The sequence below is a fragment of the Malaya genurostris genome, chromosome 2 (genome assembly GCF_030247185.1).
Source record: "Malaya genurostris strain Urasoe2022 chromosome 2, Malgen_1.1, whole genome shotgun sequence".
NCBI classification, from domain to species: domain Eukaryota; kingdom Metazoa; phylum Arthropoda; class Insecta; order Diptera; family Culicidae; genus Malaya; species Malaya genurostris.
The window spans coordinates 146,865,182-146,892,839 of record NC_080571.1 but is presented as its reverse complement, the minus strand read 5'-3'; the positions used below and the strand labels follow the sequence as shown (position 1 = coordinate 146,892,839).

Here is a 27,658-nt window from a genome sequence, read left to right as displayed (position 1 = left end):
GGTTGCATAGCCTTTCTATGTGATAAAGGCAAAAAGCTTAATTTTGTCTTTACGCAACTTAAATGCAGCGCATGCTAAGAGATCATGAGGACTCTCCCCACAATAAACACATTTTTCAATGTCTTTATCGCTAAGATTATCCTTATAGGGCCCTTGATATCGGATACTTCACAGGTTACTATTTCGTTAGCCTGTTTCAAATTGTTAACAATAACTCGGATTTTATCTCTATTAACTTTTTAAAATCCAACTACTTCAAATAGTTTGTAATTTGCATCAAGTTCAATTGCTTCAATTTTCGCCAAAAATAGACTATCCTTGGTCCAGAAGTCCCCTTGGAAAGTGTTAAGCCTTGGGATTATTAATTATCGTACTTGTATCCAGAATCGGATTCGGATAATCTTCCATGAGCTCATCCTTTACATTAACTGTTCAGTTTTTAATATAATAATATCAAAATGAAAACTTATGAATCTTAAAACTTCAGTTGCAGTAAAAATAATAAAATTAAATTAAATCTACCTTGTTGCTGCTGTCTCTGTTGCTCTGTCGTGAAGCTCACCCAACTATTTCTATTTGGAGCCTTTTGGTGTCGTTTTCTGCTATCTCTGTTGCTTTGTTGTGGTCCCCACTGAACTTGGCGTATGCTGCCTGTACATGACCACAGGTACAGCGCTATTGCTCTTGGTGGCGATTAAATTTGATGCTTGCAGTGTAGCACCTCGCGATATATGTCGTCTCTTTCGATCCACTGCACCGTAGTTTAGTGGATCAGCACTGGGTTGCCTTAGCACCTCTGTTCCTTTGCACCCATTCGTCTTCGCACCTTTATGCGATGGCACCTCTGTGACTCGACACTTCTATGTCTTCGCACATCTGTGTCTCTACACCTCTGTGCGTATGAACGGGATGGCTCGTTGCTAGCTATCCAGTCGAGAAACACCCCGAATATTGCCTTTGCAATTAACACCGGCAGGTTTTATACCTGCAGCTTAGAGTAGTCTCGGTAGCAGCCCTTCACTCACGAGCCAGTATAATTGAAATACAACCTCTTCGCTTGAGTCATTTCCCCGAAATGGTTATTTCGGCCGTCGGAAGCGGCGACCTCTTGCATATAAACCTGCAACAGGTTCGTTTGCCCGGTCTATTCAAAGCTAGATTTCTTTTCTTTAGTTAGGTTCTGAACGAGCCGTAGTGAGGTCGGATATCACACGAGCAAAACGATGTGGCGGAGCCGAATTCGATTTTTTTATTTGCACTCAATTATCGGGAAATACCACAAACATTTACCTGGTAGATATTCTAATGAAGTCAACAAGTTTCCTTGGAAATCTCGTTCTGAGCATTATGAAAAAAATAAAATAAATAAATCATACAAATATGTTTGGAATATTTCAGAAGTACGATTGTAGTTCAACAAAACGGAAGTAAACATGATCATTTTTCATTTGTCTTCATTTCAAATCAATTCCAATCACGATATGAAGACTATTGAAGAATTCGGCGAAATGGCCCTTTCGGCGCAATGGCGTTCGGTGAAATGACATTCAGCGAAATAATCCTTTCGGCGAAATGACATTCGACGAACTAACCCTTTCGACGAAATGACCTTCGGCGAAACGGCTTTCGGCGAAATGGCCCTGATCCCAACAAGATTTATAAAGCATTGGCAGTCGTTTTTGGACTGTACCCGGACATGCCAGCTAGTAAAGAAGCTTACGAAGTCTCAGACAAGAGAATTTTTACCAGAATTGATATTTTAATAATTTATTAAAAAAAGCCGTCTAGAAAAGGTTACGCTTATAAGGTTACATACATTTTTTGCAGGAAAAGTGTGACAGATATTCGAACATTTTTTGGGCAATTTTTTATAGAGCAAAACAGATTAATGATATCTAACCAAATTACAACTTTTTTCTATTGTATTACAATTCGTTAGCTCTAAACCCTTTTTATTGTGTTTTAATTACTACTATTTAATGTTAAATCCATATAGTTGTTGGCACATTTCGATAACTCTTTCGTTAATTTGTATGTAAACCATATTCACCATTCGTATGAACGTGATTTGAAACTCGTTTCTATGTATTGCGTTCTATTTTCTCGAGCCACTCGTGGAATATGTTCAAAGATTGCTTCATTCTGAAAATATAGTAACGTTTTTACATGTTCGTAAAAAACACAAAACATTGAGTGGGGTCTTACTTCAGATAAAGATGAGGCAGTTTCATCTGGAGCTATCCACTGTTCGGTGAATTCACTTGCAGATCTAGCTAAACTAGGATGACTGGACGAATGTTGTATCGACCGTCGATCATAGTTATCATCTTCGTAGTTACGGTTAGTGGAAAGAGAGCTCCCTTCAGACAAACTATCAGAGTACCTTGGTTTCACATAGTCAATCAGAACTTCAGTCAACGAACGATATTCGGCGTTATTAGTACTATAAGATGAGTGTGAAGATTTTCTCGAGAGAGGCTTGGCGCTATTGCTAATATCTCTATTTTGTCTGATAATAACGATAGGCTCTTGTGAAATTGTTCGAACAGATGATCTTCCATCGCTATCATATTCATATAGAGTCGGAAGTGAGCTTCTCCGGGACCGAGTATCCCATGTTTCTCGTCTTTTTCGCCTCGACTTTCTCAATTCTGCATCATCTGGTGGTGTTAAAATGCGCATTATGATTTCCCATGATTGAGGTTCAAACAGTTTCTCGTAACGAGCATCAGCTCGGATTCGTTCGAAGTCTTCTCGTATAACAGCTTCGGTGAGCATAGTTCTGCAATTATTAAAAAAAGGTATTAAGTAGTCGTACAGATTAATAAAAAACCTATGTTTTATAACATGTAAAATTAGAAAGCTTGGCTTGCTTCGAATATGAACAAATATATCGAAAAAAAACCTGTTTTAATCCACCTAGTGGTGTAATGCTGCGTTTCTCATATTACTCATAACATCACAAATATTACTGTGAAATTCGAAAAAAAACTGTTCATTGAATAGAAATAGGATAGTTTGTTCGGGCATAACGAAACAAACTCTTCAAATTCTGTTTACCCTGTAGTTCCGGAACCGGAAGTAGTATCCACAACTAATTTAGGAGTTCCGTATGAAACTGTAAAACTTTTCCTTTGAACCTATAAGTTTGTGAAATTCGATTTGGCCATCTAGAAGGAAAGTGAGTAAGACCCTTTTACAGTTTTTAATCACCATTTCCAACTCTTCCGAAAACGGATTCAGATGACCGGAATAGCCGAAGTTGGTTTGTTTGCCAGCAACAAATATGACCTTCCGATGGCTTCCGATTTACTGTGACTTCTAATCGGTTAGTCTTCGGCGAAAGATCTAACCTACACCGACGGAGAGTTCTCCGGCGAAGGAAGTTCTCCCGACTCCGATTACTCATGATTATGTCACCAGGACACTCGAAGGAGTGCCGAGGTCGGCCCGGTGATTCCGGTTGGAGCCTGGCTTTAGGTTCACTGGCTCCTCGACGACTTGACTTCGGTGCTGTGGCTTCTACTCGGCTAGTTCCCGACGAAGGATCTACCCTACCATGACAAAGAATTCCCCGATGATGGAAGTTCTCCCTTAACCGTCGCTTCCCATACCCGTGAAAGGATCGACCGGAAGGATGCCTGAGTCGCTCCAGTGATTTCGGCTGAAGGAAGGCTTCCGATTCACTGGCGCCCAGACGATCCATACCGGTGCGACGTCGCAATCTACTCGTCTAATCCCCGGCGAAGGCTTTAGACTACACCGACGGAGAGTCCCTCGACGACTGAAAAACTCCCTAACCGACGCTTGTTCGCTGGTCGCGGCTGCCTCTTGCTCTGCGCTCCAGTATGTGTTGTTACGGACGACTCAGTCATGTCCTCGACGGTGAATCATTCCTACCCAGATCACTGTTCGGCGCCCTCTTTTCTTCGCGCCACCTCCTCTGCAGCGCGCAAGGGGCATTCAAAGACGACGTGCGGCTGTGTTTCCTCTACGTTCACACACTCCGGACAAAGAGCGGAAGACGCGTGACCAAACCGAAACTGATACTTCCGAAAACAGCCATGCCCGGACAGAAACTGCGTCAGCTGGAAGTTTATCTCTCCATGCTTCTTGTTCACCCACGTCGACACGATTCGGATCAGTCGGTTGGTCCATCTTCCGTTCGCCGCATTGTCCCACTCTTGTTTCCACTTCGCCAGCGAGTCCGTTCTAGCAGGTGCTCTCGCATTCCTAGCGTTCCTCCACCGGTAGCACACGACGTCTTCTTCTAGGGTGATGCAGATGGGCATCATCCCAGCGATAACGCCTACAGCCTCCGACGAGAATGTTCTGTAGGCACTCGCGACTCTCATAGCCATGAACCGGATCACACTTTTCAGCTTTCCACGGTTTCTCTTAGTTTTCAGCACCACAGACCAGTCTGGCACGCCATACCTAAGTATTGAGGTTGCCACGTAAGGCGCCTCTTACTTCTTCTTGAACCGCTCACGTTTGGCATAATCCTTCGCCGCTTTTCCGCAGGAATAGTCAACGTGCGCGTTAAAGTTTAGGCGGTCGTCGACCAACACGCCCAAGTGCTTCAAAGCACGTTGCGATGAAATTCTGAGCTCTCGGTACTCTGAGCTCTTAACCTTCTGAACTCGAACATCATCATTCCCTTTTTTGTGCGCCTGGGCTTTACCACGTTTCCACCCAACTTTTTTAGTTCTGGGTCCTCCCTCACTTTTCTGAGGAGCGCTGCGTACATCGTCTTGTCGTTTACCTCGACGATCAGTGCATTACCCTTTTTCCTCTGCCTAGAGGGCCGGTCCTTTTTTTGTTCTTCTGTTCCTTCCTCTTGTCTTCCTTTTTTTCTTCCTTCTTTTCGCCATCCATCATCACTTCGATTGCTGGCGCGCTCCCGTTCGCTTCTTTGTTTCTTCGGGACTTCCTCATCTCCTGGTGCATCTCTGGCTCTTTTCTCCGAGCGAGTATTCCGATGATTCTTCGGCGTCTCCATGTTTTCAACCGTTCTCTGCGTCACGCTGTGCAATTCTTTCACAGTAGCTCCGAGAGCCCTCCGAATCTTCAGCACGAATTCCTTGATGTCCTTGTGCACGTTGTGCTTTTTGTCGACGAACTCGTGCAGCTCACCCGTCAAGTTCTCAGCCGCAACTATCTTCGGTTGTTGTTGAGGTACTCTCCATCCGCTAGTCGTCAGGAGCTGCCGCTGCAGCTCTGCATGTACCGCACTTTGTTGTGAAGCCGCTTCTGTTCGCTGTTCTGTTTGCTGAGACGGAGACCCCAGCAATCCTCCTCTGGCAAACGTATTCGCCACTTTTCCACTGTTACTTCCTTTTTCTCCTTCCATGTTATTGGGTTCCCCCTCCGGACCGCTATCCCCACCCGCTGTACGTTGTCGCTTTCGTGATTCCTTGGTTGTCTATGGAACAGGGAGGCCAAGCGAGGGTTGAACACGTATCTTCATGGAGTTCGTGTTCAGAGCCAAATCATGGTAAGTCGGGAATGTAACATCCGAGCCTAGTACCCATCAAAACTGACGGACAGATGAAGAACGTTTCCGAAGGCCTGCCAAGGTTTCACCGGGGCGTAGACAAACACACCATAAACCCACTCGCCGTATGCCATTATCAGGATGTTACTAGTATCGATCATGATGTGCCGGTTGGCACTCCGGGTGGTTTGGCTGTGGCACTTTGGAAGAAGTACCAGATCGTTTGTAAGGAGTTGCTTGCAGACGTGTGGCTTTTTATGAGAATCCAACAGAGCCCACTGTTAAACCCCTACCCCCACATCCTTGGTATCCTCCGCTTGAGCTGTCAGAGAACCAGAAGCTCGGACACTCCCCAAAGGACGAGCCAAATGTGGTAATCCACACGGGTGTGTGAACAGTTATCGTTTAGGAAAGCTCCTAAGCTTCCACCCGACTTGCAGAAGGAGGGGGGGGGGGGTTCGTCAAGCCCCTAGACTCCTGTCTCTGCTGCACCTTGAGTGTGTATGTATGTGTGTGGGTGTGAATGTATGTGATTAATAATGTCACTCAATTTTATCAGCGATGGCTGAACAAATTTTCACAAACTTAGATTCAAATGAAAGATCTTGGGGTTCCATACAAAGCTCCAGAGTTTCATATGGATCCGACTTCCGATTCCCGAACTACAGGTGAATATCCTGTATTGCCGCGCAGTCCGAGCGGCTTGCGTCGAGGATTGGAGGGGTGTTTTCCACAATCAGAAATAATTTTTTTTTGTTCATCTTTAAACATTTATTTTTCTTTTATTACTTCACAATTAAAGCTTTTACACAATGGCAGCAAATTTTTCGCAAAACCGTTATCACTTGTTGTCTTTTCTCGTTAACACTAAAGTGGATCTATGCTATTTGTGCTGTATGTTTTTTTCACGAAAAATAGCTATTATCCCTCAGCGAATGTTTCTTCTTCTACTTGGTACCATCAGGCCATGTGCTGACAAATTCCATATTAACTTTTATTCATCCTATGTTCTCATGCTTTTCTTTAAGCCATATTTAACAGGTTTATTTCCTTATAACGATATTGTACACGGAATGGTACTACTTGAAAAACGACTATTAACACAAGAATACATCGAGTTTTACCTTCTTTCAATACTAAAGTTATTGAAAGCTTGGGAATCGAAGTTGAAACCATTCATCGATTTTATTTCATCGCTGGAGCATATTTGCCATTCCAATGCACCGGCGAACAATTAAATTTCTTTAAAGGCGATTTGCAAAAACTAACAAGATATCGACCGAAATTTTTCGTCATAGGGGACTTAAATGCAAAGCATGTCCAGTGGAATTGTAGGCAAAATAACAGTAATGGTAAAATACTTCATAATCAACTCTCAGCTGGTTACTTCACAGTTCTTTATCCCAGTAATTCGACTTGTTTCCCTTTCGTGAAAACCTCGTATACAATTGATCAGGTTCTAACAGAATAGTAACATTTGTAGTGAACCGATTACACATGTTGACTTTGACTCAGATCATCTTCCTGTAACATTCAGACTTTCCAACGAAGCTATAATTAATCCAATAAGTTCTATATTCAACTATCATTGAGTTAATTTGTTGGATTACAGATCTCACATTGAAAATCATGTGGATCATGAAACTCTTTTAAAAATTCTGCGGACATCGACGCAGCAATTGATAATTTGAATCATTACATTATGGTGAAAAAGCTCAAAAACTTGCTCTGCAGTTCGAGAGTGTCCACAATTTTAATTTGAACGTTGTGAGTCCTATTGAAAATGAAGTCTCACTGATATATGATCATATTTCAACTCAAGTGTTATTACAAGTTGACATTATTGAGACGAAGTTTGATGAAATTAAGTCAATTATTAGGAAACTTAAAAACATGAAGGCTCCTGGTAATGATGGAATATTTAATAATTATATTAAAAATCATCCCGATGTTGCCCTGATACTCTTAGTTTAAGTTTTCAACAAGTGTTTTTCATTAGCTTACTTCCCAAAAAGATGGAAAGACGCTAAAGTAATTTCCTCAAACCTGATAAAAACCCAACAGAAACATCAAGTTATCGACGAATTAGCTTATTTTCTTCTATCAGGAAACTTTTTGAAAAAGTTATCTTGATGTCTCATATAAATGAGAACTCAAATTTTTTATCAGAGCAGTTTTGATTTCGTCAGGAACATTCAAATACTCATCAACTTGTCAGAGTAACGAACATGATAAAATCAAATAAATCTTCTGGGTTATCCACTGGAGTTACTTATCAAGACAAAGAAAAACATTCGACAGTGTTTGGCACAGAGGTTTAATAGCCAAAATGTCTGATTTCCACTTCCCTATTTATTTGATCAAAATGATTCAAAATTATTTAACTGATCGTACTCTTCAGGTTAGCTATCAGAATTGTAAATCTGAATTGCTACCCGTACGAGCAGGTGTTCCGCAGGGTTCGAGCGTAGCTCCAATCTTGTATCTTGTATATATATTTTCACTTCTGATCTTCCAAATCTACCCGTTAGTTGTCAGAAATCGCTATTCTGTGACGACACAAGTGTGATCTAATAGTCTAATTGTGATCTGCAGTCGCCTACAAAGAAGTTTAAATATTTTCAGTGTTTATTTGTCAAAATGGAAAATTAATCCAAATGCAGCAAAACCGCAATTTATCCATTATGTCCTAGCGTATGATATATCAAACGTAAAACTTCCTATATTTTAATGCATGTTTACTTTAGAAGTTTAATGCCTAAAAGCTTTACTAGAGCACTAGTTGATAGTTAACACTTCTAATTTCTTTGTGAGTATGGAGTAGAACGCTAACTTAGAAAAGTAAGTATCAATACCTCCAAAACTTATTAAACATTGGAAACATTATCAAATAAGCTTATGATACTCTCAACAAATCGTACAAATATCTCAAATATCATACAAATACAAACAGGTAATTCATTTTCTTAATTACGAAGAAATGGAAACAAATGAAGTTATTTTTTTCTCCGATTAGACAGATTTTAATCTTAAAGTCCTTCACCACTTCGGGCCAGAAAAACCTTTTGACCTTGTGTGCGGGGTTGGGAATCGAATCCAGGTAGGCTGAAAGTAAGGCGTCGACAAATGAAGCTGTTTATTACAGCTTACAATACAATATATACAAATAATTATATTATCAATAACAATCCGCTAAAAACTGAAACGAAGGTATATTTTAGACGAAATGCTACCTTTCGAAAAAAAATCTTATCAACAAACAATGCGATAACCGCCATAAGTGAGGAGTGTAACAAAGCGCTGCTGGAACTAAGACAAGAAATGGACTAAAACAGTCAGAAAAAAAATTCTGCAGCATATTCCAGGCGCACTTCAGGAGTTCGGTAGTAAAGGTGAAACATCCAAACATTCCCGTAAACGTCCCTGGACAGATGATGATGCAGATCATTCAACTTCGAATTTATCAGAAGGCACGAAAGATGTCGATCCTAACACTTTGCTCCCATTAGCATCACGTAAGTCAACTGAAGATATATTTTGGCTATACTTGTCCGGCTTTGACCCTAAAGCCACCGATGAGAATATACGGGAATTAGTACAGCACAACCTGAATACTGATGAGACTGTTGAAGTACACAAGTTAGTTCCTAAAGGTAAAAATCTTGATGAACTATCCTTTGTGTCTTTAAAAGTCGGAGTTGGTCTGCAGTTTAAATCTATTTCATTATTGCAGTCTACATGGCAAAAAGGAATCATTTTTCGGGAATTTAATTTCCAACCACGACCGACATTTAAATTTCAATCACAACAAGCTCAATATAAATAATGTAACGGCAGGTGTCAAGTCTACTCTTATCCCTACAACGTCACCCATTGTTCTCTCAAATTCCACCCTACATTCTGCATCGATATCCAACAACTCAACTTTAACCAAACTTAATCGTCACTCGAACCGATCAATAACAATTTATTATTAAAAAGTCCGTGGTTTACGTACGAAAACCAACGCACTTTTTTCGTCCCTTTCTGCCTCTGATTACGACGTGGTAGTGCTCACAGAAACCTGGCTTAATGACAACATACTCGACGCAGAGCTAATCTATTCTCGTCATTCTTTCAAAGTGTGCTTAGTAATAACTCTCCGCCTTTGTCAGAATCGTACCTGAGTAGTCTACCGATGTATTTACTGAACTAACGGGCTACGGATTTCACTGAACGCGAAGTACACAATAATCTACGACAAGTCGATTGATCCAAAGGATCGGACGGGCTACCACCGTCTTTCGTGATGGAGTGTTCTTCTGCTTTTGGTTTACCTGTATCTCTGCTTTTCGACCGCTCTCTTGCTGAACAATATTTCTCAGCGAAGTGGAAAAAAGCTTTGATAGTTCCAGTTCACAAAACCGGCAACGTACACGACGTCACAAACTACAGAAGCATCTCAATTCTGAGCTTCTTACCTAAAGTATTCGAGCGCATGCTGTTAGATCTTGTTTACCCCTCAGTAAAACATATCATATCTACTGATCAGCACGGGTTTGTCAGAAAGCGGTCTACTACTACAAACCTAATGAGCTACGTTTCTATATTGATCGACAAACTTGAAAAACGGCAACAAGTCGACGCGGTTTACTTTGATTTTTCAAAAGCTTTCGATCGTGTTCCTCTTCATCTCGCTGTGGAAAAATTGATACGAAACGGATTCCCTGATTGGATAACTAATTGGTTTATGTCGTATCTCACTGATCGAAGTGCTACCGTACGAGTCGGAACTGTACTCTCTGAATCCTTCGATGTTACATCGGGTGTTCCACAAGGGAGTCATCTCGGCCCACTCCTCTTCGTTCTATTCGTTAACGATCTTTGCAGTGTATTGTCGTCATTTAAAGTAATGTATGCTGATGATCCCAAACTCTATCGCATAATCACAAGTCTTTTAGATTGTTGTGCTCTACAAATGGACATTGAGAGGATTTTAGACTGGTGTGATAGAAACGGCATGACAGTGAACATCAAGAAATGTAATTCAATAACCTTCTCACCAGCACATTCACTGATTTTATTCGATTACTCAATAATGGCGGCTACAATTAAGCGAGTTCCATCTGTTAAAGACTTGGACATCATTCTCGATCGTAAGCTCCGCTTAGTCGAACAGTTTGCTTTGTTACTGCGAAAGCCTTTGCAGTTTTGGTACTCATTAAACGCATCACGCAAGATTTCAGGGATGTGTATTGTCTAAAAACAATTTACATCGCCTTAGTGCGAAGTGTTTTGGAATATGGAGTTACAATTTGGGCTCCGCATCATAATGTTCACTTCGACTGGATCGAAAGGATCCAAAAGTGTATCGTCCGACTTGCTCTTCGACGACTACCTTGACAGAATCATCTTCAATTGCCACGTTACGAGAATCGCTGTGCTCTCGTGAACCAATTCTGCAAAATAGACGAGTACTTCTACAAAGCATCTTCGTTTTTGATCTATTGACTGATAACATCGATTGCCTCATGCTACTCGAAAGAATTCACTTTAACGTTCCAGGAACATCATTGCTAAGAACGGACTTTCTTAGGCGCTCATTTCATCGCACACAGTATGGTCAGAATAATCCAATGGATGTTTGTTGCCATCGTTTCAACAGCGTGTATCATCTATTTGATTTTAATATTAGCAAAGACATAAATATCAAAAATATTATTAAGCTAACATTAGTGTTTAGTTATATATATTTTCTGGAAACTCTGCTGGCTTAAGCTTGTTGTGTTTTTTAAGTGCGAGAGTTTTTAAACGTTTTTATTCTGTTTTTCCATATATTTACTGTATGAAATTCGACTATTGTGTATACATTTTTCATACATTGCGAGTGTTGTGTTTTGAATAATCGATCCGCTGTGCTTTCGGCAATTAATCCCACCGCTGCTTACTGCTTACAATCAGCCACCGTCGCTCAGCTCTCTAAACAATAAACAACCGTTTCACCAGTGCTATTCTTTTGCTTAAGTGAACCCGATCTAACACGGCAACGATGAGCGCTGAGAATAACTGTGCCAAATGCAGCCAGGTTATGTCCGGCATCGATTCGGTTTCATGCCGCGGGTATTGTGGATGTAAGTTCCATATGACCTGTTCTAACGTCTCCCGAGCCCTCTTGAGTTATTTTACATCGCATCGCAAAAATTTGTACTGGATGTGTGATAATTGTGCCGCTTTGTTTGATAATTCGCATCTTCGTTCGATTTCAAAAGCGGCTGATGATAAATCACCTCTAGTGTCACTCACTGAGGCGATCAACAACTTGCAATGCGAAATAAAGCAATTGTCGAGTCAAACTCCACGTACTATCACACCGAGAACTCGAATATGGCCCATTGATCCTCGCCGTGCAGCCAAACGGCCCCGAGGCCCGGACTTGTCACAGAAGACATCCGAATGCTTGTCGGGATCGAAACAACCAGGAGAGAATGTTGTTTGTGTTCCTATCTGTGAAAGACCGGCGAACAAATTCTGGCTTTACTTGTCCCGCATAAGACCTGATGCGACTAATGACGACATATCTGAAATGGTTCGTGCAAACCTCGAATTATCATATGATCCCGAGGTGGTTAAGTTGGTGGCTAAAGGAAGTGATGTCAGCAATATGACTTTCATATCCTTTAAAGTTGGTTTGGACTCAGCTCTAAAAATTAGCACTTTGGACCCAACAACCTGGCCAAAAGGAATTTTATTCCGTGAGTTCGAGGACTATCCGGATAAAAAATTTCGGGAACCATTCTCTCTGACTCCAACGTCGCAGCAATAGAAAGAGTTCAGTTTTTGCAATGACTGAGCGGAAATATATATTGGAGAAGCCAAGTGGAAGAAAAACTAACAGAAAAGATGAATTTTTGGAAAAAGATACGCTCAGAGACAGGACTCGAACCTGCGTTCTTATGCATTCCGTGCATACGCGCTACCATTTCGCCACTCTGATCTTGCTTTAGCCACACTAAAACTCACAGACATAGTAGCAACGTACATCGAACATGGTCTACATCCTGGCCGTCACCCAACCGATATCCTATATCCAAACATCTTCTCTGTCCATCAAACACTAGTCCTCTCGCTTTATACCTATTTCTCCGATCAAGCATTGAGTAGGAGAGTGTATTTATAATCGCTTGTCACCTTCTTTAATGGTACCAGTCGCTGGCTGGACATCGTCAGCGACAGACCCCTATGAAGGTTGTATTGATTGTCTGCCCTTTCCTACCAGAAGCAGATTGTTACGGAAAATCAAACCGCAATTGTTTTTAACGATTTATTAATTTTAGTTTGACGTAAAGCCGCCATGACTAAGTTCAGTTTTTGCAATGACTGAGAGGAAATATATATTGGAGAAGCCAAGTGAAAGAAAAACTAACAGAAAAGATGAATTTTTGGAAAAAGATACGCTCAGAGACAGGACTCGAACCTGTGTTTTTATGCATTCCGCGCATACACGCTACCATTTCGCCATTTTGATCTTGACGATGTCCAGCCAGCGACTGGCACCATTAAAGAAGGTGACAAGCGATTATAAATACACTCTCCTACTCAATGCTTAATCGGAGAAATAGGTATAAAGCGAGAGGACTAGTGTTTGATGGACAGAGAATATGTTTGGATATAGGATATCGGTTGGGTGACGGCCAGGATGTAGACCACGTTCGATGTACGTTGCTACTATGTCTGTGAGTTTTAGTGTGGCTAAAGCAAGATCAGAGTGGCGAAATGGTAGCGCGTATGCACGGAATGCATAAGAACGCAGGTTCGAGTCCTGTCTCTGAGCGTATCTTTTTCCAAAAATTCATCTTTTCTGTTAGTTTTTCTTTCACTTGGCTTCTCCAATATATATTTCCGCTCAGTCATTGCAAAAACTGAACTTAGTCATGGCGGCTTTACGTCAAACTAAAATTAATAAATCGTTAAAAACAATTGCGGTTTGATTTTCCGTAACAATCTGCTTCTGGTAGGAAAGGGCAGACAATCAATACAACCTTCATAGGGGTCTGTCGCTGACGATGTCCAGCCAGCGACTGGCACCATTAAAGAAGGTGACAAGCGATTATAAATACACTCTCCTACTCAATGCTTGATCGGAGAAATAGGTATAAAGCGAGAGGACTAGTGTTTGATGGACAGAGAAGATGTTTGGATATAGGATATCGGTTGGGTGACGGCCAGGATGTAGACCATGTTCGATGTACGTTGCTACTATGTCTGTGAGTTTTAGTGTGGCTAAAGCAAGATCAGAGTGGCGAAATGGTAGCGCGTATGCACGGAATGCATAAGAACGCAGGTTTGAGTCCTGTCTCTGAGCGTATCTTTTTCCAAAAATTCATCTTTTCTGTTAGTTTTTCTTTCACTTGGCTTCTCCAATATATATTTCCGCTCAGTCATTGCAAAATCTGAACTTAGTCATGGCGGCTTTACGTCAAACTAAAATTAATAAATCAATAGAAAGAGGTTTTATACTGGGACGCGCCGAAAGTGATATTATGGAAGCCTCTGATCCCACCACCACAGTCGAGCCACTGCAGCCAGCGGTCGTCAGCCGTCCCGGTCCTGTGGGTGGTAATGGTGATGAGGTCTTCCAAGCCTCCAATTTCGGCAAGTATACATTTTTGTCGGATCATTCCATCGCTGATTTGTTTCCCGCTTCCAGTTTGTCACCAGATCAACGATCACTGGGATGCAGCGCCACTGGTATTATGGAAGCCTCTGATCCCCCCGCCACTGCAGCCAGCGTTCGTCAGCCGTCCCAGTCCTGTGTGTGGGAGTGGGGACGAGGTCTTCCAAATCGATGTTATAGGCAAGTACGCTCCCGGTATGGATGTTTCAAGCACTGAAATTTTACCCGCTTCCAGCTCTATGGCGGCGAATCAGTCATGTCTTTCGAGTATCCGGGTATACTACCAAAACGTTGGTGGTATGAATGCATGCATTGATGAGTATTTGTTGACTTGCTAGGATGAATGTTTCGACGTGATAGCTTTTACGGAGACCTGGCTTAACGATTGCACCCTGTCTGTGCAAGTCCTCGGTGAAAACTATGAAGTTTTCCGAACGGATCGTAGTTCCAGCAACAGTACGAAGAGTACTGGTGGCTGCGTACTCGTTGGTGTTCATCGTCGTCTAAAAGCACAACTAATCCAATGTACCAGTGGTAGTTGCGTTGAACAGGTATGGGTACAAATTAAGTTGGCTAGTTATTCAACTTTTTTCTGTGCGGTTTATTTTCCGCCGAACCGTACTCGTGACCTGCCGTTGATCGATGCCCATCTTTTGTCCCTCGAAGAGATATGTTCTCACGCTTGTCCTGTTGACGAAATATTAATCGTTTGGGATTTTAATTTTCCCAATCTAAAATGGCAACCAGCTTCGAACGGCTTTCTTTTTGCGGATCCTTCGCAGTCATCTTTTCATGCTGGCAGTATTAGTTTGCTTGATCTTTACAGCACAAATCTGATGCGCCAATTCAACCACGTGACGAATGAAAACAATAAAATACTGTATCTTTGTTTTTCGAGTAGATCCGATTCCGCTCCCAAGATTGCTGCTGCACCCGTTCCTATGGTGAAATATGTAAAGCACCATCCTCCTTTATGCCTTGAGATAGAAGCTTCTCGGCAGTCTCATAGCTCCAATGTGGATGGAACCGTCAGATATGATTATAAAAAAGCAGGCTATAGAAAAATTATCGACTTTTTGTCGAATATTGATTGGAGTGAAGTTCTCGACAAAGACGATGCAAATCTTGCTGTTCTAACTTTTTCCAATATTTTGACGTATGCTATAGATCATTATGTGCCGAAACGACTAAGTAATGCTTTCAGACAAGCTCCATGGCAAACTACTGAATTAAAACGATTAAAATCATCTAAAAGATCTGCGTTAAAAAAATATTCCAAGCATGGCGGGTATGCACTGCGCGCAAACTACGTACACATCAACTCTTTATATAAAAGGACAGCAAAACGTTGCTACGCACGTTATCTTCGGAATGTTCAGAACAAATTGAAGTCTGATCCTAAATCTTTTTGGAAGTACGTAAACGACCAACGAAAAGAATCGAATTTGCCTTCGTCGATGGTATATGGGATAAGTGTTGGAACTAATCTAGATGAAATTTGTCAACTGTTTTCCGAAAAGTTTTCCAGCGTTTTCTCCAATGAAGTGTTGTCACCGAACCAAATCGCCCAAGCAGCAATGAACGTTCCAGTATCACATCAGTTGTTGGATACTATCAGTGTTGACGAAGATTCAGTAAAAATGGCTATCGCCAAAATGAAATCTTCGAGCTCTTCCGGACCCGATGGTATTCCTGCAATCTTTGTGAAAAAAAGCTCCATCGGTTTAATTTCACCTATCTGCCAAATTCTTCGTTTATCGCTAGCATCTGGGATCTTCCCTGATTCCTGGAAGTTTTTTATACATGTTTCCAATTCATAAAAAAGGAGACAAAAAGACATCGACAACTACCGTGGAATTACGTCGCTCAGTGCTATTCCAAAGCTTTTCGAAATGGTGGTACTTTGCCAAGCTTTTCGAAATGGTGATACTTTTCGAAATGGTGGTACTTGATGGTTTATTGCAGAAATACAACATGGGTTTATGCCGAAACGGTCTACGACTACCAATCTCTTGACCTTCACGACGTTTGAGACGAATGCTATATCCTGCGGTTTACAAACTGATGTTATCTACACGGACCTTTCCGCTGCCTTTGACAAAATTAACCACGCCATTACTGTTGCTAAGTTAGACAGATTGGGATTTGGTTCTAACATGCTGCGTTGGTTTTCCTCATACCTTAATAATCGCCGATTAGCAATCAAGATAAATGACGCTGCATCCAAAGAGTTCATCGCTTCTTCTGGGATTCCACAAGGCAGCCATCTCGGACCTCTGATCTTCCTCCTGTATTTTAACGATGTGAATCTTTCTCTAAATTGTCCACGTTTATCTTTCGCTGATGATCTCAAGCTATTCCAAATAGTTTGAAGTAACGAGGATGCTGTTTTCCTCCAACACCAATTTGAAATTTTTTCAAAGTGGTGTGAGGTAAATCGAATGGCTTTGAACATTGATAAATGCTCAATCATCACGTTCACACGCAAAAAAAATCCTATAAGATACAACTACTGCCTTGATGAAGTAGTTATCAACAGAACCACGTGTGTTAAGGATCTCGGTGTAATTCTAGACGAGCAATTGTCTTTCAAGCAGCATATCAACTTTATTGTAGCAAAGGCATCTCGTAGTTTAGGATTTGTAATGAGAATAGCAAAACATTTCACAGACATTTACTGTTTAAAGTCTCTATATTGCTCACTCATTCGTACAACGCTCGAGTACTGCTCTACGATATGGAACCCATATTACCTTAACGGCTCCTACCGAATAGAATCAATACAGCGCAGATTCGTCCTTTCTGCTCTTCGACAGCTACCTTGGAATAACCCCAACGAGTTGCCTAGCTACGAAAGCCGTGGATTATTGATTGGACTCGACACCCTTGGCATTCGACGTAATTTGTCCCGTGCTATGTTGATCGCCGACATGTTGAACAACAAAATAGACTGCCCTGCACTCCTCAGCGAAATTTCTTTAAATGTACGCAGTAGAACTCTTCGGAATAACGTCTTTCTTCGATTGCCTCTTAGCCGTACGAATTATGGATATAACGGTGCTATAATTGGTCTACAACGAACTTTCAATGGAGTATCTGCCGGATTCGATTTTCACATTACGCGTAGCAGAATTCAAACAAATTTTTTAAACATACTTAGAAATAGGAATAGTTTTGCCTTTCTCATATAGAAAGGTTATGCAATCACTGTGAAAACCGACTTTTGAACCGAGGCCCGGAGGGCCGAGTGTCATATACCATTCGACTCAGTTCGTCGAGTACGCAAAATGTCTGTGTGTGTATGTGTGTGTATGTGTGTGTATGTGCATATGTGTGTATGTAACGTTTTTTGCACTAACTTTTCTCGGAGATGGCTGAGCCGATTTTCACAAACTTAGATTCAAATGAAAGGTCTTGTGATCCCATACAAAATTCCTGAATATTATTTGGATCCGACTTCCGGTTCCGGAATTATGGGGTAAAATGTGCAAAAAATTGTGAAAATAAGTGCACTAACTTTTCTCAGAGATGGCTAAATCGATTTTCACAAACTTAAATTCAAATGAAAGGTCTTGAGGTCCCATACAAAATTCCAGAATATTATTTGGATCCGACTTCCGGTTCGGGAGTTATGGGGTAAAATGTGCAAAAATAAGAAAATATGTATTTTAACTTTTCTCATAGATGGCGTGACCGATTTTCACAAATTAGGTTCAAATGAAAGGTCCTGTGGCCCCATGCGTTATTCCTGAATTTCATGCGGATCCGACTTCCGGATCCGGAAATATAGGGTAAAGTGTGTTAAAAATTGTACACCAACACTGAAAATGGGGAAAAACCTTAAAAAATTTTCTAAATCGACCTCAAATCTTTTCCAATTTGATGGTTTTTATCAGTAGACGGTCAAGCAAACCGATTTTGGTTATTCTTTTAAGAATCGAAGAACATTTTTTTTGCCTTTCTCATATAGAAAGGTTATGCAATCACTGTGAAAACCGACGATTGAACCGAGGCCCGAAGGGCCAAGTGTCATACACCATTCGACTCAGTTCGTCGAGTACGCAAAATGTCTGTGTGTGTGTGTGTTTGTGTGTGTGTGTGTGTGTGTGTGTGTGTGTGTGTGTGTGTGTGTGTGTGTGTGTGTGCGTATGTGTGTATGTAACGTTTTTTGCACTAACTTTATGGGGTAAAATGTGCAAAAAAATGAAAATATGTGTTCTAACTTTTCTCATAGATGGCGCGGCCGATTTTCACCAGCTTAGGTACAAATGAAAGGTCCTGTGGTCCCATACGTAATTCCTGAATTTCTTCCGGATCCGGAAATATAGGGTAAAGTGTGTTAAACATTTTATACCATCACTGAAAAGAGCGAAAAACCGTAAAAAGTTTTCTAAATCGACCTCAAATCTTTTCCAATTGATAGTTTTTATCAGTAGACGATCAAACAAATCTATTTCGATTATTCTTTTAAGAATCGAAGAAAAATAATTTTGAAGAATACCACAGTATTATATATGATAGTTTGATTGATATGAGAAAGGCATCATTACACCACTAGGTGGATTAAAACAGGTTTTAATCATTGGGACTACACATTGTCTGTTGATTACATGTAAATAAATAAATAAAAATAAATATAGCCAAAAAGCCTGGCATTACAATCCTTTTGTGGAATTTGGCCTTTCTGTTTCAACAGACTTCACAGCCGATTCTTAGTGTACAGAATCATTGCATGGCTACTATGGATCTTACTGACACTAAGAATCCTTCCAGGTCGGGGCTTGAACATACGACACATACGACAACTGGCTTGTAAGACCAGCGTCCTATGCATTGAACCGCCAACCCGGGACAGTGGATATATATATATATATATATATATATATATATATATATATATATATATATATATATATATATATATATATATATATATATATATATATATATATATATATATATATATATATATATATATATATATATATATATATATATGTGTGTGTGTGTGTGTGTGTGTGTGTGTGTGGCGCCATCCTATCCCATGATCTACTTCTATCGTAGTTTTGTCTGTGGAGTGAAGGAATGGTTGCCGGTCTCGGACTTTGGGTGGCGTGTCATTCTTCACTCGTGATAACTCGTTCTTCTGTGTTGATGATTCGATTTAGAGCTTCACGTTGATTAGTCATTCGCTTCATTGGGTATAGTTAAGAATATGTTTGTTTATGATAATCTATTGAGCTTGGCGATGCTCACTGAGTAAAATATGGGGTAGCAAGTTGTAACGTTGTGGTATACCCACACAAGTCATCTTTAAGGTAGCGCTTCGCCGTGGTCACGGGAGTTCGCTGTCTATCCCGGGGTTTCACGCACTTTACCCAAAATTGTTTGTAAACGGTAAAGAAAACGGAAATTCCAAGAACATACGATTCTAGATAATTAATTTTTCTATCGATTCGTATATAAACTGTGCCTGATAAACATTTTTATCGAAAGATTTCGTGCGAGTTATAAAAATAAATGAGTTTTTCCTTATTCTTTCGCACGCACACAATGTCAACGCATGCAAAATCGCACGAAATCTCGCGAAAGAAAAGCTTTCTAACTAATATTTTTCGCCAAATGCATAGCAAAATCATTTACCTACAATCGTATGTTTTTGATTTTTCGTGAATCGGGTTAGTATTGGAGAAATTTGCAATTTAGAGTGAAATTTCGGCGACAAAGCAAGAGGAAGCAGTGAGTTGTCTCGCTTCGACTTGACCACGGCGAAGCGCTACCTTAACTGTGTTGACTGCATTTACTTCCTTCTTGTTCAGTTGTACTTGTCGATGTAGCATTTTGTGGCGTTGCCATTACTTCAATTTGTTATCACGGTCTTCCATACTAAGTCTTCGTAAATTTTTCAACTCTGCTGTTCTTCCTTCTGACATCTTGGTGGTTCCACGGTTCCGTTTGTCTTCAACCTTACACCGCATCCGATCATACCCTCTCGTTCTCTTAGGTAGCTTGGCTAAGCTACCGACATCCTTCCTTCTGTGACGACTATTTTCGGGCACACACACCGTTCGGGACCCCAAATTGTAAAAAAAACTTCTAGTCATTTTGTATGATTCTGTGCCTCTAATGAAATCTTTTTTCTATTCTATGATTATTATTATTATTTTTATGTACGTATTTTTTCATAATTGCATTGTGCATCATATTCTTTTTGCATTGACATATCTTTGTGTATCGAATTTTTTGTTTTCGTTATCATACTCGCTCTTTCTATAAGTTGAATCTATGTTTTGTAACTTTAATGCATTTAAATGTATCTGCCGATATATTCATGCGTCTATATGCTATCTCGACTGAATTTTTTTTAACAGAGAAGCTTACATGTTTTTGTATATTTTTTTCGTTGAGGTACCTCGCACCTTTTTAATCCATAGATGCAGGCCGACTACCCGTCTTTTTCTGTGGAAAGAAAATTGTTATTGGAGTTGCGGCATGCGAATGCTTGTTGCAGGTTATTAATGTCAATGATGTATATGCCATCTTTTCTAAACTGTTCCACAACTAGTTTTTATGCCGTATTCATTTTAATGGTTCTTTACCATCCTCGCCTCCATAGCTTTAGAAGTCGTCCTTCCGTTCTATTACTGGAATCGCTTCCGAGTAGCAACCGGTCGGTTGTCTAGTATCCATGACTCAGCTTCTCTCCCCGACTACCCGAGCTGGTTCTTCCGGAGTGTGTTTCAGTTTTTCCTTCTTAAAAATAAACTTAAATCTGGACTCTAATAACTTTCCGATAATAACTGTAACCATAAAGTAACTTAGATTCTAATTATTTGTTAAAAGTGTTGTCGTAAATTTTTACATTTCCGTATTGTAGTGTCTGTATTTTATTGACATCTTGATTTGAGTGTGTAATTTGCATTTTTCATATAGTACACATCTTTTTTTTTCATTCCGGGGTCATCCCATTGTTCACACACACTTAATAAATCATACTAAGATCATTGCATAAATGCATACATTAGGTAGGCATTATTTGCTGACCAGCGTCGTTTTGATAGTCTGTTCGCTTGTGTCTTATCCTTTTCTTGTCCATCCGTTCTTCGTAATTAGTGTCATATCGTAACACTATTTTATTTATTTTTGTTCAAAGTATTCTTTTAGTGTCTTTTCAGTGTTAGTTTTATATTATTTAATGATAAACCATCTTCTTCCACCATAGAAATTCTCCTTATTTATATTATTTATTATTTCCGTATTATATGCCATTATGTTTACCTCCGTTGTGTAATGTACTCTTCTTTTTTTTAAACGCATGGTAACTTATCCCCAGTTTATTTGTTGCATTATAGCTTCCTCCCAAGAACTCATTTTTCTCACATCTATAATTTTTCTTTGCAATATAACATTTTTATCCTTTTGATCAGCCCGGTATTGTTGTGTAGGGCATGATGCCAATGTTTATAATATATTTGAATGTGTCTTTGTTTTTCTTGATGGGTTAACTCATCTAGTATTAGAATCGCCATGTTTTCCCATATTTTTTGCCACTTTGTATTACTTCAACTATACGTTTGAATTTCTTTAAGAATACTCTCCTTTTTTCATTCATATGTGTTTCCCCCATTATATATCTTCTCTGACAATGTAATCTATTGTACTATTTTCATTCTGATGTTTCATGTTCCCGATTGGTCTGCTAATAATCATCAATTTCACCTTCTTTTTCTCCGTATGAAGTCCATTTGTTTTCATTGTATTCGTTTCATTGCATAAGTATAAGTTCATTCCTTATTGACTCGTACTTTCTTATCCAATAACATCGTAAAACATATGTGTATTGCCCTCATAACAGTAGAGCAATTCAAGGAATGAGTAGACGAAAAAATCAGAATCGACCTTCTCCGATTTGGATGAGATTTTGCACATGGCTTCAGTATGGCAAACCATGAGTTTTGAACCGATTGAGAGGTCAATCCGACCAACGACTGATTTTTAAAAAGGGCGTATGTATTTTTGCATTTCACAAAAATTGCTTTTTTCAAATCGTTGTAACTCGTTAATTGTACAAAAATGGCGTTAAGGAAGAAGTTGTAGGGAATCAATTCGGCACTCTAATAAAAATATACACTGAAAAAAACTTTTGTTTTTTTTTCGCAATAATTACAAAATAATCCGAAACGGTTAAATAAAAAACCCTTCTTAATCCACCTAGTGGTGTGATAATGCCTTTCTCTTTTTTCATAACAGTCTCATGAAAATATATTTCTTTTATCAATTTTTATTACTATTTTTATTACTTTTATTATTTTATTACTATTACTATATTTCTATATTTTATTACTTTTATTAAATATGTTCGGATACCAATTTTGACACCAATTGATTCAGATTGATTCGAGTAGTTCACAAAAGCATGCTTCAGTGTTTATGTCACACAGTCAGCATCATTTTCCAAACCAGTGCTTGATATTTGCGTTGCCTATTTGTATGAGAACAGTGATGCTAATCTAAAAAACCCTTCTTAATCCACCAAGGGGTGTGATAAAGCCTTTCTCTTCTTTCATGCAAGTCTCATGAAAATATAGTACATGAAATTTTCGAAATCGAAAAAAAAAATTTGATGCCAAAAGGCTTAGAATTGCATGACACGTCGAGATTTGTGTCATCTCGAACAAAATTTTTTGCGTTGCCTATTTGTATGAGAACAGTGATGCTAATCTAAAAAACCCTTCTTAATCCACCAAGTGGTGTGATAAAGCCTTTCTCTTCTTTCATGCAAGTCTCATGAAAATATAGCACATGAAATTTTCGAAATCGAAAAAAAAAATTTGATGCCAAAAGGCTTAGAATTGCATGAAACGTCGAGATTTAGTGTCATCTCGAAAAAAAATTTTTTGTTTTGAAAAAATCGACTCTTTGGGAATTTTTCTAAGTCCCACAAAATTAATTTTTTCAAAAAAAAAATTTTTTTTTGAGATAACACTAAATCTTGACGATTCATCAATTTTAAGAGTTTCGGCATCAAAAATTTTTTTCGATTTTGGAAATTTCATGTACTCCCCCCAATGGTGCTTTTTGAAGATCGAAAATTGTCAAACCTTTACCACCGGGCAGCACACCTTACACATGTCCGATTTAGGTCAAATTTTGCATGAAGGCTTTTTTCGAGGTGCTTAAACTTTTGAGCACTAAAGCTTAACAAAAATAGAGGTGATCCCAAAGTTTAGGCACCCTTATATAAGAGCGATAAAAATCAACGTGTTTTGTCATTCGTCATCTAACACTCGATGTGAATAGACGAATAACCTACTACGACTAATTTCGATTTTGTTTTATTTTTTATTCGCAGTTGTCTACCTACCCAAGCTATGGGAAAAACGCGCCATAGATCCGAGAAGGATCCAAAGGATGCTAAGCGTCTGAAGCCAAGTGATGTACAGGTAAACGACAGTTTGCCGAGTAAAAACCAATATGCTGATCTGCCAGTAGATGTCGAAGAGGAACTGCAGAAGAAGGACAAAATGCCGCCTTTCTACCTGAAGGGCTTCCCACCAACTCGGATTTCAACACACTGATCAGCAAAGGACTACAGGCAACAATCCGTTTATGTACTGAAGGCTACAAAATAACTGTTCCGGCTTTGAACCACTACAAAGGAGTGGAATGTTATCTGAAGCAGACAAAAGCGGAATACTTTACACACGATATTGCCGCCAACAAACCTATGAAGGTTGTACTTCGAGGACTACTCGACATGATGGAAGCCGAACTAAAGCAGGCACTGTCAGAGGCTGGACTAAAGCCTATGATGGTGTTTAAAATGAAACGACATAATACGGACAAAAAGTTTAGAGATCAACTGTACCTGATTCATCTGGAGAAGGGCTCCATCACCAAGAGTCAACTGAAAACGATTAAATCGTTATTTCACATAATCATCGAATGGCAAAAGTATAAACCGATACATCGGGATGTCACACAGTGCACGAACTGTTTGAACTACGGCCATGGAGCGAGGAATTGCCACATGAAAAGTCGGTGCGGGAAATGTGCCGAACCACACAATACCAACGATTGCCTACTAGATGACATCGCTGTAAAATGTGTGAACTGTGATGGCGACCATCCATCTACTAGCAAATCGTGTCCCAAACGTGCTGAGTTCACAAAAATTCGACAACAGGCGTCCCATAAACAATCAACACGCAAGAATGTTCCACAGAAGGATGAAATTAATTTCCCACAGCTCCCACCGAAGAGGGATATTCCGAATTTGCCGCCACTTCCTCGCAACAACCCAAAAGATTCAACCGCTGGATCACAAAAAGAATCTTCCTCGAAAATCCCTCCTGGATGGGGCAATAATCAACCACAAGCAAAGGATGACTCTGGTGATTTATTCTCTGCTGAACAAATGATCGTCATTTTTGAAACAATGACAACAAAACTACGAAACTGCAGAACGCGGTTGGATCAAATCAACGCCTTAAGCAAATTCATCATCGAATATGCAATATAATGAGTTGGTTATAGTAAATTGGAATGCTTGCTCACTCAGGAGCAAAACTGCTGAATTGTCCGATTTTCTTCAAGAGAAGAATGCCGATATTGCTATTTTAACTGAAATTCATCTTAAACCAGAAATTTCAATTTTTATTTCCAATTACAGGATTCACAGGCTCGACAGGACAACTACCAGAGGAGGGGGAGTTGCCATTGCCGTTAAACGTTCCATTCAGCACAGGCTTCTGTCAGCCTTTAAATTGCAACTCATAGAAGCCATCGGAATTGAGATTACAACGACGATGGGACCCATCATCATCATTGTAGCGTACTGTCCCAAACAAACAAATCTTCAAGATGGTACGTGTGCATCATTGAAGCGGGATCTGGCTATGCTCACTCGACGACAGAACAAATTCATCATTGCTGGGGACCTGAACGCACGGCATGAGCTGTGGGGAAACAAAAGACAGAATCGAAACGGATTCGTACTTGCCGAAGATTACGAAGCTGGACAATACAACATCCTCGCTCCGGATCAACCAACGCGACTTCCCAGATCGGGAGTTAATTTAATTTTGGATATATTTATCAGCAACATCGCCATAGACAGCTCTCCGGTTGTCTTCAACGAGCTATCTTCCGATCACTTTCCAATAATATAGGCGTTGGGATCTTCACCAGAAACAGTGCCTATTCAAACTCGGAGGAACTATTATCGCACCGACTGGGTCCAATTTCAACAAATCGACGACCAACTTATTAATATCGATTTGCCACTTGATTCCCCTAAGGAAATCGATGCAGCCCTATCTTCCTTCCAGCATTCAATCACAGTCGCTCGTGATAGGACGGTTCCAGTACAACATATGCCGAGTTCCTATCTTCAAATTGACAGTGTCACCAAGAAACTCATCCGACTTCGAAATATCTACCGGAGGCAGTATCAACCAACTGGCATCCTAGATAGGAAGACTTCTTATAACAACTTAACTAGGATAACCCAGGAAAGGATATCTTAGCTTCGCAAAAGGAACTTCCAGCAAAAGCTTCGAGAAATTCTCCCACATTCAAAGCCCTTCTGGTCCTTAACGAAGGTGCTCAAGAAAAAACCGAAGCCTATTCCTCCTCTGCTGCCACCCCAGGGCGCAGCTGAGGGAATACCTTTAATCACACCAGTAGAGTATGTGTTTGTGTGTTCTCACAATTTAGGACTCAACATAGTTAGTCCACATGAAAGAGCCGTTGCAGATAGAGTAGCTGAGGTTGACCAATCAGACAGCTTAGCTTCTGAGGAAAGTAGAGTCACTGCGAATGAGCTGATGGCTATAGTGAAAAAATCCAAAAATATGAAGGCCCCCGGTTTCGACAACACATTCAACATTGAGCTGAAACATTTGAGTATTCGCTCATTTGTCTTCTTAGCTAAAATTTTTAACAGGTGCTGGGAGCTTGGTTACTTCCCTTCAAAGTGGAAGTTAGCTAAAGTTATCCCAGTTTTGAAACCGGGGAAAGATCCTTCCCTTCCCAAGAGCTATCGGCCCATCAGCTTACTCTCTGCCCTATCCAAGCTGTTTGAAAAGTCAATACAAAGGCGAATTCTTGCTTTCGCAGATGAACAGTACATATTTCTGGAAGAACAGTTTGGGTTCCGGAAAGGAAGATCCACCATCCACCAACTCACAAGGGTTAACAACGTCATCCAGGAAAACAAATCAGTGTCCAAAACGACTGCCATGGCAATATTGGATATTGAGAAGACATTCGATAATGTGTGGCACGATGGCCTGGTGTTTAAACTGCATCGGTATAATTTTCCCATGTATCTTATTAAAATTATCAAAAATTATCTTGCAGATAGAGCTTTCCAAGTTTCTCTGTATAATGCACTTTCAGAAAGATTTACTATTTCTGCTGGTGTATCCCAGGGAAGTCTCCTAGGTCCCATTCTATACAACATTTTTACATCAGACATCCCACCTCTTCCGGGTGGTGGTGTTCTGTCACAATTTGCTGATAATACTGCCATTCTTTACAAAGGTCGTGTCATTGATGCTCTGAAGAATAAACTACAGACAGGTCTGGACGCTCTAACTGAATATTTTAAAAGCTGGAAAATTGTGATCAATGCAGCAAAAACTCAGGTCATCTTGTTTCCACATTCAAGATCGCCAAAACTTGTTCCATCAGACGAATGCCGAATACGATTTGGTGATGAGGTCATCCAATGGTCCGACGAAGTTATCTATCTAGGACTCACCTTTGACAGACATCTGATATTCAAGTCACATGTTGACAAAATCGTCCAAAAATGCAGCATACTCATTAGGTCTCTGTATCCGCTGATTTGTAGAACAACTAAACTGTGCCTGAAGAACCAGATGGCTGTATATAAACAAATCATCTACCCTGCAATTGAATACGCAGTCCCTGTTTGGCGGGGCTGTGCACGAACACACAAACTTAGGCTTCAGCGCATTCAAATTAAGATCTTAAAGATGATTCTAAATCTACCCCCTTGGACAAGGTGAAGTACATGAGATGGCCTCCCTGAATATACTAGAACAAAAATTCGTATGAACAACAAAGATGAAAGGCCAAAGGGTCAGAACACTTGTACTGTAAAATGTTGATGTAATACACAAAAAATAAGATTAATAAACAGATATTTATGCAAAAAAAAATTATGAAACGTGTTTTGTCGGGTACGTCACATATACCATCATATCTCCGGAACCAAAAGTCACAACCATTTGATCTTCGAACATGATCAATGGTCCGACAGTAGCTTTCAAACGAGCCCAAGTTTGTTAAAATCGGTTCAGCCATCTCTGAGAAAATTGAGCGCGTTCAAATATCTTCGAAAAGTGCAAACACACATACACACATACGCGCACACACAGACATTTTCCGATCTCGTCGAATTGAGTCGAATGGTATATAACACTATGGGTCTCCGAGGCTCCGTTCGAAAGTCGGTTTTTCCAGCAATTCTATTATCT

General features: G+C 40.1%; 1 protein-coding gene across 5 annotated transcripts in view; it reads right to left on the bottom strand.

Annotated features, from left to right (window-relative positions):
* Positions 1-1,751: 1,751 nt before the first annotated feature.
* LOC131431865 (uncharacterized) overlaps positions 1,752-27,658 on the bottom strand; it is a 339,850-nt gene continuing 313,943 nt past the window's right edge. For all 5 annotated transcript variants that reach the window (XM_058597781.1, XM_058597779.1, XM_058597780.1 and 2 more), the window contains 2 exons: positions 2,206-2,782; positions 1,752-2,142 (listed from right to left, as the gene is read on the bottom strand). In XM_058597781.1, the coding sequence (XP_058453764.1) occupies positions 2,047-2,142; positions 2,206-2,782 (673 nt within the window). In that variant the 3' untranslated portion in view covers positions 1,752-2,046. The remainder of the gene's footprint in view (positions 2,143-2,205; positions 2,783-27,658) is intronic.